At 40.6% G+C, this 11,730-nt stretch overlaps 1 protein-coding gene across 3 annotated transcripts; it reads right to left on the bottom strand.

Moving 5' to 3' along the window:
- Window positions 1-2,733: 2,733 nt before the first annotated feature.
- Window positions 2,734-10,367, bottom strand: osr2 (odd-skipped related transciption factor 2). 3 transcript variants are annotated; one of them, XM_070835387.1, is made up of 4 exons: window positions 10,310-10,367; window positions 4,045-4,734; window positions 3,582-3,681; window positions 2,734-3,245 (listed from the first exon to the last, which is right to left on the bottom strand). In XM_070835387.1, exons 2-4 carry the CDS (start codon window positions 4,695-4,697, stop codon window positions 3,063-3,065), a joined length of 936 nt encoding a protein of 311 aa, XP_070691488.1. In that variant the 5' UTR covers window positions 4,698-4,734; window positions 10,310-10,367; the 3' UTR covers window positions 2,734-3,062. The 3 variants fall into 3 exon arrangements, with proteins under 3 accessions (XP_070691488.1, XP_070691487.1, XP_070691489.1); XM_070835386.1 differs by lacking the exon at window positions 10,310-10,367 and adding an exon at window positions 6,709-6,953; XM_070835388.1 differs by lacking the exon at window positions 10,310-10,367 and adding an exon at window positions 6,709-6,953 and having other exon boundaries at window positions 2,734-3,163.
- Window positions 10,368-11,730: the final 1,363 nt, after the last annotated feature.

Genomic DNA, 11,730 nt, shown 5'->3' with positions numbered 1-11,730 from the left:
AGGTTTAAGCTCCATCTCTTCTTCCCTACCAAATTTGGACACACTAGTAATTCCTGCGGCCAATGGCTTCTTTGGCTCTGTCTGAGCAGCCTCCATTAACACTTTTGTTGCTGCAGTGGTCACTTGTCTGCCACTGAGTCGCTTTTTGATAGTTTGACAATATTGAAATTGCCAATGAAAGCACACAAACAAGCCATAACCTACAAAAACAAATAAATCCAAATTATTGTGCGCTTTGGAAAACTACCATGGCCCAATATTGTTGTGAGTTAAGTTCGGGTCAGTATCGATTCAGGCTGATTTTTAGGGTTTTAGGGATTTTTCAGATTATGGTATTAGAGGCAGTGTGGCTGAAATAAAAACAAAAAAGTGGATGTGTGTCACAGGAGGGTCACATGGAGCTCAGTGGCCTGCAGTCAGAGCAGCCTCTCCCCTGTCAGCTTGATAAAGCTTCCTGAGTACACAGTCCACACAGGCCGGTCACCGATGAAGTTCACCATGTGACTGTCCTCTCTTTGCCAACTGTGTGCGTGCGTCAAAATAGCCCCTGGGTGCGCAAGCGCTAGCTCGCTATTACTGCCATTATTCTGGGGTCAATTCGGGCTCTAAAGGAAAGGAAGATTGTGTTTTAGACAAGACTGAGCTTAATTCAGTTAATTGTTCACCCTACACTCAATATAGTTTGGTCATTAGGTCCAGTCTGGTGTTGTGCTGGTGCAGAAACTAGTGCTGCAACTCTGAGAGCATTTTACATCTTAAATCCAGTGATGAGTTATTACATATTTTCTTTTATTATTGTTGTATTTAGATACAGTGATCCTTATGAAGAGAGAAAAATAATAATAAATTATTTCCATCAAGGGTATCCTGTGCCATTCGATAAATCTGATTTGGAAAATTTTGCTGATCAGTAGCCGGTTTTTCATCGGTCAAGGTTTCAAGACATGAAAATAAAGAGTAATCCAGGAAAGATAAAATATTTGTGTTTGTTTAAAAATACAGCAAGTGTTTGTTCACTTGTGAAAAGTTATTCTAATTTCAAATTATATATTTTTTTATGCACACGTGTTGCATGAGTTACAGTTACATTTGTCTCCTTCAGCATTACATGATCAGGTCACATTCAGGCTTCAGAGTTTATTTACTTTCGTTTATTTAAGTCGATAATAATTTATCATCTATAATTGTATTATTTCATCACAAGATAATAGGCCCACTGCTTCAAATGCAATTTTAGGAGTAACTTTCTCAAACTATTAATTGAAAATAAAATAAAAATTCCCACATTCTTATCGCTATTATTATTATCGTTGTTAGCCAATTATTATTATCGCGTTTACATCATCCATCTTTTCATATTTGCATCGTTTGCAGGGTTTCATTTTGGCGATGAAATGTGAAGCATGTTTTTTTATATGATTAATAAGAAGCTCAATTATTTTCTGTAAATGTGAGCCTGGTGGAGGAGTTGCATGTTGTTGCCTTTTCGTTTAGAAAATAATTAGGAAAGCCTGCACTGTGTAATGGACTGGGCCTTAGTTAATGGCCTATCAGCAGCAATGAGCGCCGTTTTAAATCTTCTGTTGTTATTGTAGCCACTTGTTCCAGAAACCTATTTTCGAGCCCATTAAATATAAATGCTATTTTTTCAAGCAATTAATTGCACTGTCAGGTGAAAATCAGAGTCATCAGCAGGCAATAATGGGTGGTGAAACCATTAAAAACCACAGGCCTGAAGGCCAAGTAACACAGGAGGACAGAGCGAGGAGGAGGAGGTCAGAGGGAGAGGATTTTACTTTGTCTTCACTGGAAAATAAAAGAAAAATTTATTTTTCTGCTCCTTCTGTCACAGACCGATGCTCTGATGGTTAATATTCAAGCACAACATGATCCGATCAAAGGTTGGGTGGATAAAATCTAAATCCTTGTATTCATGCCTGTATTTACACACATCCATCTAAACCTGGCTGTGAGTGTCAAGTCCAAAGCACTCACCATTCCCCCTGGACCTGCTTTCTATAATGTACTGAACCATGGCTGCATTGTGTAAATGAATATTTCCACCTATAGCTCAAATAGATGCAGGTGTGAAATAAACGAGTTTAACTTTGTTTTTTGTTGAATGAAGCGTGATCATTTCCCTCCGATACTGTCAGCAGACAGTATCGGCCACGTCTCATCTCCTTGAGCTGATTTGCTTTCTTTGCACCGGTGATCTGATATCAGAGGTCATGTTGATAAAGACATGTGATATGGCTGCTAATGCTGCTAATATAATACTAATCAGCCTCTCTAGGCTGCAGATATTGAAGATAATAATGATGTTCAATAATTCTGAGACTTACAAAAAGCACTACTAGGTGGATGGGAGACCAGTCTGCATGAATAATCATTATGTGATTATATTTTTTTATTAAAACAACATTTGAATTGTTTGCTACTCACAGTTATTGCAGGTGATTTTGCATTTTAATTACTCCTCTGCCCCCACGACTTGTCCTGAAAGAGACTTCATGCTCCCAATAGTTGCTAACGGATATCTTCTGGTCCTCTATAAAAAGCCCAACAAGTCAGCCCCACTAAGCTCCCACTGGCTGCTGGCTGTAAACATATAGACTATCACTTTGATGGCAATGGTAAATGCTGTCGTTTGATTATTGCTCTTGAGGCTTAACATTGTGTCTCGTGTTTAAAGGCACCGGACTCATGAAATAAAGACAGAAAATGCAAATGTATAATGGAAATATTTATTTCTAAAATACAATTTAACATACTTTAAACTTATGACTGTTTTTTGACAACTTTATCATTTCAAGGTCGAAAAGAAAATAAAAAAAAACAACATTATGTACATGGTCTTGATATTTACAGGTGGTGTGAAAGCTGGACGTGGCCTTGGCTCCGCTGCTGTCCCACTTGAGGTGCAACCAAATCCCACTCACTTAAATGTGCTGCAGTAAACGTGTCCTGATTTGGAGATTGTCTTTGAACAAACAAAAAAAAAGTCGATGACTTGTCTTCCTGCGTTTTTTGTCCATTGTAATTTTGTTAGTCTGTCCAGGCTAGAAGTCCTGATGTGGGCTGTGCGTCAAACTGTGCCGTCGCAAGTCACAGTTGCGCCGAAACACCTTTCCGCAGCGGCCACAGCTGTAGGGCTTGATGTCTGTATGGGTGAGAAGGTGAGTTTTCAGGTTACTTCTTTGATTAAAGGTTCTTCCGCATGTGGGGCATTTGTGGGGAGACTCCTGTTTAGATTTAAAGCAAGCAAAGGATTATTCCCTTTAATTGTATAGAACGTCTGTCAACTGTATCTTTCAATCATCTAAATAACTGCACTATTGTGTCCATTATTAATCACACTGATTCACACAAAGCTTTTTATATAACTTCTATGCGTATCTCTCGCTCACATTTTAGTTTTAATTTGGTAATTGGCCAAACAATCGCTCTGTGAGACTTAATCATTTATTAATATCCCCATGCATGCAGTAGACCGTGCACAACAGGTGAATTATGATCATAACGTATTACTTAGTTTAGCGAGGATAAAATCATGGTGACTGTTAATATTTTCAGCTTACCTGCATATGTAAGGTTTTATGGACGGCTAGAGTTCGAGACTGACAGAATCCCTTCCCACATTCTTGACATTTGAATGGTTTTTCCTTGGAGTGGATGTATCTGTAAAACAGAAATAACACTTAATCAAATGTCTGCTCATGCATGGATTCGCTTGTAGCTGTTACAAACCCCAGAGTCCCAGGGCGAAAAACCTCTACTGTGCAAGTTATGGGTGTCCAACTTTATGCGTAAAAGTGCTTTAGCGCCCTCATGGAGAAAACTCTGGGAACAGGCCCGCCTTCATGTCACACAAAAATTAAGAAGCTATATCTTAACTGCAGACCCTGAAGAGGTAATCTAGTTTAATAAATATATCTGCCATTTAAATGACGCACACACTCAGGATTACTACTGTGAATTTCAGACCCCCCTCTTAACCCAGTGCATAATTATCACAGTATGTATTAAAACCCTGATCCTTACCTGTGGTCTCTGAGATGGTCTTGTCTTCTGAAAGCCTTGTGGCAAATGTCACAAGTATACGGCCGCTCGTCTGTGTGGGTCCTCTCGTGGATGAGGAGATTGTAGGACTTGGTGAAATGCCTGCCGCAGAACTTGCAAATAAATTCCTTTTTAGTCTTGGATGGGAGCCTGCCCCGGGTGGGTTTTCTGTCCGGGGACAGCTTGTTCAACCCGGAGATGGTTCCCCCTAGTCCCGATGCCAGCTTCTCCAGACCCGCAGCTTTCGGCGGGTCCTCCTGAGTGGCAGCGAGGGCCAGGTTGGCGAAGTCAAACCTCGGCCTGTCCTTGTGCAGCGAGGGGACGCCGTGCGCAACGCCGGCTTGTTTTGGATGGAAGAGCTGCGCTGCGGCTGTGAAGGGTAACGCTGGGAAGGGAATCCTGGGGTCCACCAGACCCTGGGCGGCTGCCATCTCTGTGATAGTCGACCTCAGTCCTTGGATGTGCGGGTAACCAAGAGTCCAGTGGTTCATGTGCATGGTTTGCACAGCGCTGAGGCCGTACAGTCCCTGCAGCTGGTCAGCGGGGAAAGTGTTGACGGCCTGAAGGAAGGAGTAGTTTGTGAGCTGGAGGGCCGGGTGCAGGGGGATCGGAGCGTGCAGGGCTTTGCTCCCCATCTCGGCTCAGACCTCTGCAGAAGACACGGTGAAAACCCTGTGGAAAAAAAAAAAAAAATACAAAAGCATGAGTGTTGTGTGTAAATCTCACACTGGAGCCAGTAATTCTGTGGCACCAAAAGCAGGCGAAGTATGACCTTCAGTTAGTGATCATGATACAATAAAAACCACCTGTTTGCCTTCACACAGAAAGACATTTTTATACGTGTTTTCACTCTAATTTAACACAACAGCATTTATGTTAATATATTATATTCCACAAGTAAAAACAAATACATTTTCAGATTATTGTGCAAATGAATTATTTAATTAAAAGAATTTGCACAGAGCGTTGGAGCTGATTGGATAAATACAATGAACATCTTGTTATGATGGAGCAGTAATTTTCTACTCAGACTGATGAGTAAAACCTTGTTTGTCATGAGCAAAAACCACGGAGACAATACAAACAAGTGTTTTACGCATTAGCAAGTTTGTCCCTGAAAACGGGGATGCTGTTCAAAGCAAATGTATAAAACAAATCAGTCATCGAAACTGTAATTAAATTAAGTGGGTGCAAGACGACTCATATGGCACCGATTAACACTGTAAATTATATATCCAGATCACTCCGAATGAAGCACTAAATCTCATACGAGGTAATTAGAGAAGACACGTTGTTGTTTTTGACGGTTGTCAAAGTTGGTGTTTCACAATGCAAAACAAGTGCTCTGCATGGAGATTTGTAGAAGCTTGGAATTTTGCAAGCACTGATCAAATATGTTATTAAGTGCATGAGTCAGAGCAAAACACAGAAATGTTGGCTAACACTCACAAGAAAGTCGCTTCAATCTGTACAGCTTTTCATTTGAATTTTACAGGCTTGATGCTTTTGCTGTTTAGGTCTATTTTATTTCATGCTCCGTGTTTTGGATGAGGCGCGAGAGAACATGGTAGCAAAGAACCTGTGGGCATTTTAACCTACTTTTCTCCAGAACAATGTTTGCGTCGAATAAAAGCAGCTGCTATCCTGTCTTGAAATTGTTGGACAAATACGGTGAGCTGACAGTGCAAGATAAAGGAGGGCCTGGTTCCGTGTTTTTTTGGGGAGGGATGACAAGTTATGTTTTCCCACACAGAAAAGTCCTCCGTGTTAGTTCAAGGGACTGGCAGCAAGCCAGCGGTGCAACGGCAAGCTGACCTTTAGTTTTGGTGGAGAGCAAGAATAAGAAAAAAAAAAAGCTCAGTTTTGTGTTTTTGGATGGTAGAATATAACACTTAGAGCTGCTGACAGATTGGACTAAATCATATTCTAACATAATATGTCACAAGCCTGATGAACCTGAAACTTTCTGGAGATTAAGGCATTATTCACACTTGGACAGGGATTGCAGAGTCAAAGTCCTGCGAACATGGAAGCCGGAGGGCTGGTCGCTTGTCTCGGTCTTGTCGTTACATTTGTTTCGCAGATCTTTGAATTCTCTCTGCTTTGCTTTCCCTTCCACAGATGGGATAGGGTTAAATTACATTTTGCACAGGTGCAACATAAGTCACCATGCAGGCACTTGTTGTTCTTTGCCCATATGTACAACTTTGTTCAACCTGTTCTTCTCTCAATAACCTTTGGACTTCATTTACACTTTGACAGCAGCTCAAGAGCCGTGTCGTGCTCTCTCAATCCCTGTCAGTTTCTTTTTTGGCAGGAGGTTTTAAATTTCTATTAGTCGTGACAAGCCTCTCCAGACGCGAAGGCCACTGCTTGTTTCAGCGCTGCGGACAGAGAGCAGTGATGTCAAAACGTGGGTGAACTATGAACTCAAGCTGGTGGTCATCTGAAGCAACAATATTTAATTTTGCGTTTGATCGTGAACAGCTGGCATTCTTACTAATGGTCTGATCCCTTCAGTTTGTAGGTCAAACAGTCTGAGTTAACTATTTTCTTTAGATATGAAAAGTTCTAAGAAGAGAGTTGGGGGAGCTCGGTCCCCTTTCTGCAGGAGGCTGACAAATACCCTGCCAAACAGAATCTTACCCCAATAAATAGCTGCCAAAGGTCCTGCGGTATGTCAGTAATCCACAGTAACTATAGAGGCGACGAGCTCCAATAAAGCGCCGCTAAAAGTTTTCCAAGCTCCAAGTCCATGAAACTTTCATGTAGCCATGCAGTCAACTCTGATGCCTCGGACCTTTGCAGAGATGTGTCAAGTTGTGAAAAGTTGTGGAAAGAGGCGAAGAAGTTTTGGAGAAGAGACAGACGCAGCGTGGGAGTCCCGTCCAGAGCTGGGGCTGGAAGTGTGCGTAATGCGCACCGGTCCTGCACTTTTCAGGGCTCCGGGGCTCTGGAGAGCTCAGCCCGCCCTCCGACACGCCTCCACCCCCCTCCTCTATCATTAACTCCAATGTTCCTCCTCTGTTTATTTGTGTTTGGATAGCAACTAGGGCTCCAGACCATAGTAGAAAAGAGTGCTCAGTTTAACCTGCCTCCACCGACACCTCTCATGTACCATGTAGCCACGGCTGATACCTTCTCCTGGAGACGTGATTGGAAGCGCGGGAGGAAACACTGGTGGTTTTTTCCTCCAACTCCACGCTTTTGAAAACGTGCTTTTGGATACTGGTGCAGTTTACAAGGTTTTTTTTTTTTTTTTTTGAAACCGTAGACCCCATTTGTGAAAATGGAGCGCACATGCAAGAGCCACCACATTAAATGGTTTTATTTCTTTGTGGTAAGAGTAAAAAAAAAAAAAAATCTGAGGTTTGTAAAATCCAAAAAATCAAAAACAATATCATGAGATCAGCAGCATGGAGGGAACAAATACACAGTAAACAGTAACGTCACTTGTATTTTTCAGACAACGACCTGCTCTTTTATTCCTTCTGTGCAGTTTTTCCTCATTAAATTGTATGAAAACACTTTAATAATTACATCGTCACGAAAACACCGCACAGGCTGCCTGTGTTATCTACAGCTAAATAGTCTCATTACCACACAGGTCAGCTATGTTCTTTTTATTATAAGCCTGATGAATCCTGTGCAATGAAACAGCGTGTAATGTGTAGATGTGTCACATGTATGTGTTGCTCCAAAGCAAAAAGTCTCATTCTCACACACTTTTCTGTTTAGGACGCTTTCTTTACTGGGGTTTAGAGAAGCGACAGAGAATATGAGAATAACTGGACTACTCTTGACTTAGATTCCTCTCAGGCCACAGATTTAGGAGCAAAGTCATTGAGATTTCTGACAGTCCGAATCCAGAGTTTGAAGCGCGCCTCTTTGAGCTACAAACAGAGAGAAATGACCTTCCTCTCAGAGAAAGCTGCACGTCAACAGGTTGCTGTTAAACCAGGATGTTTCATTTGTTGAGTTTTCCATCAAAACGTAAAGCTTATTGGATGTGAATTTAAATCAAAGGTATGTTGGTGTTTTGGTGTTGCTGATTCTTTCAGTCAAATGTTTACATCTGTCTTGTGTTCAGTTTTTTTTTTATTTTGTTTTTCTCTAATCATCAAATCATTTGACTACATATGACAAAACGACCTGAGGTAAAATGTTCTAACATCAATATGCAATCAATACAGCAGGACTGGCAGGGCTCTGCAGTTGCTGCAGGTCTTGTCTGTGCTGAGACCGAGCTGCTGTGCAGAATGCAAGTCTGCAGCGCCGCCTATTGGGGCCTTAGCAGAACAACAGGCCGCGTCCTCCTCTGCACAAGTGTTAGCGGCTCTGACAGAGAACTGTCTGCTGGAGCAACTCTGCATTTTCTGTCCATCACCGCCGAGAATAACGCTTTAATGAAAAGAGCTGCATTACTGCGGGGAACGCTTTTTAAAATAATGAGTATTTTTTGGAAAGTAATTTTCATCAGACGAAAAACAATAACGATTTCAGTGTATTTTGTTACTGCAACGGATCATTTGAGCTGCTGCCCAACTCATGCAAGTCTTTAAATCAAGAGTTAATCATCAAAAGAGCGCACAGGGCCAGACCGAGCTCAGTTCATTAGGTGAGAGATAACAACGAAAGTACATGTCTAAGGCGTTTAGTCTATTTAAGAGCTCGTGTTGCTTAATTTTCGTTTTCTTTGAGCTGCAGAACATTTTCTGCACACAACATGCTTGTGGTTTTTCGTTCGGTTTCATATCACCCAGGCCTCTATCTTCACTGTCAAAACACTGAGCAATTGCAGACAGATTAGAAGACACATAAACCCCTACATTTTTACATTATAGATGATGGCTTTTTCCTCAACATATCGTTTTCATTCTGAAAATCTATAACAATGAAAATTGTGTTTATTTTTGGTCCTTGAAAAAAGGACCATTACAACAAGCAGTATGTTGTTTTTTTTAATATATTGATCTTGGGCTGGTGTATAACACAATCACCAATAATTACATTTCCATTCACCAGCAATTTATGCAGTAGAAAATCATTAGAATCTCACAAAATATGTAAAATATTTCTGCGAAGAAAATACTAACTTCCTCGAGAAACCAACTTTTTTTTTTTTTTTCTTTCTTTAGTTTAAGGTTTGAAGCAACAGCGAAACGCTCAGATCTTGTTTCTATAACATCCACGATGAACCGACCGCATGATGTTTACATGACATGGACTCATATTTCCAGATCCGCATTATTGTTTGATTAGTAATTCTTTTTCTACATTTGAGGCTGTCCTTATACCTCCTACATTACTGTTCCGACAACAAGAGGACAATAATTATAATAAAGGACGATGATAGTGGTGCACAGTGGAGAGTGTCTGTCTGATCATACTTCTGTTTTGTCTCACTGCTCGTACCTGCTGTAATATCAGTTATACACTTAGAAATATGACTCAGACAGTCCATAATAAGTTTATACCGACCCGACAACACTTTGTAATTGTATCTCTTTTTAATGTTCCTGACTGGACGTTTTGGATGTGGCCTCTAGTTTACAGTTGTGATTTTACTGTTGGACCAATCTGTGCGATAGGATTACTGTATTCTTTATAGTTGGGGTAAAGTCAGAGCCAGAGAGTTAGTGCCTTGCCCTTTGGCCCTGCCCCGAGTCCCCTGCAGCCGCCATCATTCTCTATGATAATCTGACTCCCACAGAGTATCAGTGTTGCAGCTCAGTGCAGCTGCCAAGCCTGTAATGGCCGACACTCCTCTTCCAATAACACTGAGTGACAGAGGAGAGGACTAGCAAAGATTATTAATAAAGAGTAGAGCCCTCATGAGTTTGCACAAGAGGTTTAGACAGAGAAACCTCCTGATGATTTTGATATTAAAAGGGGTTTTTGATATTTGGGGTGTCATACTCTGGTCTAAAGGAGGTTTTAAAATCAATATTTTCTAGATCTTATTCAGGCTTTTTGACAAAAATCTTTTCCTATTAATATTCATGTATTTAATGTACTTGGTGGTCTTGGTTAGGTTGGAACCTGTTTATTTCTTCCTTCAACAGAATTAATATAAATATATATAAGTGATGTGCTCCTGTGACATTCATTTAGCTGTTCACTGTCCCAGCTCCTAACATGTATACACGCCTGTCTGATGTCAGAATATAATAATCTGCTCCAACAACCATATTTTGACTCTTGAATATCCTGTCATATGGTGTGACCTTCGATTGCTGCTCCTTACCTCTGTTACACCCGGATGTGGAGTCCTTGACAGAGAATGCGGAGCTGCTGGTCTGTTCGGGAGTCTGCCTGGCTCAGTTTGTGTCTCTCTGCATTGCTGTGTCTCTGTAAGTGCTGTCAGACAGGATGTCAGGTCCATACTGTAAGAGCAGGGGGGAGGCAAACCTGTCACTCTTACCTGCTGTGGTTTCAAAGCCCCCACATCCTCACTTACACTCTCACTCATCCTGTCCCAGCAGCAGCTCTCAGGATGGGTGTTTTTCACTCAAAGACCCCAATAGTCATATTTTCCCCTACATCACACTCTTTCACCTGAAATTGTCCGCTTTCAGGAAAGAGGGTTATGTCTCTCTTGTCTCATGGGTTGTTGTTTGAGAGTGAAAAAGAATTATATAGTGTCTCCTTTTGCCAAGTCGTTCTGTTTTAAATGACTGTGTCATGAATTAGTTACACTCTGCTCAGTTTTTCAGACACAATAAACACAAACTGAACTTTAAATAATTATCAAATAAATCATTTACAACTAGCCAGAAAAATAGGACAATAGTAAAAACCTCTTTTGGGCATATAATTTTGTGTCTGGTGTTCGAATAACATTATTGTGGTATTACTGTTTTTATGTTTATTTATGATTGTTTTATTTTCTGCTAATAGGTAAAGTTTACAGCCCTGGTTTTGTTTAGGCTTATTAACTGTTCCATCATGGCTGCCATCCTATGTATCACTCAACCTTCTACATGTTTGGACCAGTTAATCTAATGCAGTTTTAGGTTGTTTTCATACTCTTTTTTCAAAATGTATATATAAAAGTAAAATCTGTTGAGCAACAAAAATATTTAAAGCAAGAGATCTGTCAAGTTCATATGTGTGGCTGGGCTGATTTTCAGCTTTAAAGGGCATTTTAGAAGTTTTTGGTAGCACATTAAGACCATTAAAGCTGATTTATACTGTCATAAGATAATACCATTGGCTATATCTAAGTACTTTTTTGAAGTTCTGAATTTAAATGACATCACCTAAAGCTATTGTTGGCAGCTTGGTGCTGATGTCAGCGCTGTTTGTCTGAATCTGACAAAGAAATATTGAGAATTATATTAAAGAACACATATCAATAAAATGAAAATAACACAGTAACACACATTTCCACCAGTTTAAATTGGACACATGGTCCAGTGAATTAATATACAAACTGGTTTGAGAAACCAGACAACTATGACATTCTGCAGACCTTCACTTTCCTGGACAGTGCAGTGCACGCTGTAGTTCAGCCGTGACAGCCACATACACGTCTGCCTGCTTTATTGTGCAAGATTGCCCCCTATTGGATGACTCTCAAATTACTATTTCAGGACCATTTCATGCTGTGCCATCATAAACTGTGTTATTCAGTGATAGGTTTATTATTGTCAGTTTTAGAAGTAG

This window comes from Pempheris klunzingeri, chromosome 8, assembly GCF_042242105.1.
Source record: "Pempheris klunzingeri isolate RE-2024b chromosome 8, fPemKlu1.hap1, whole genome shotgun sequence".
Lineage (NCBI taxonomy): Eukaryota > Metazoa > Chordata > Actinopteri > Acropomatiformes > Pempheridae > Pempheris > Pempheris klunzingeri.
Note: the sequence above shows the minus strand (reverse complement) of the source record. Positions and strands in the feature narration are given on the sequence as shown.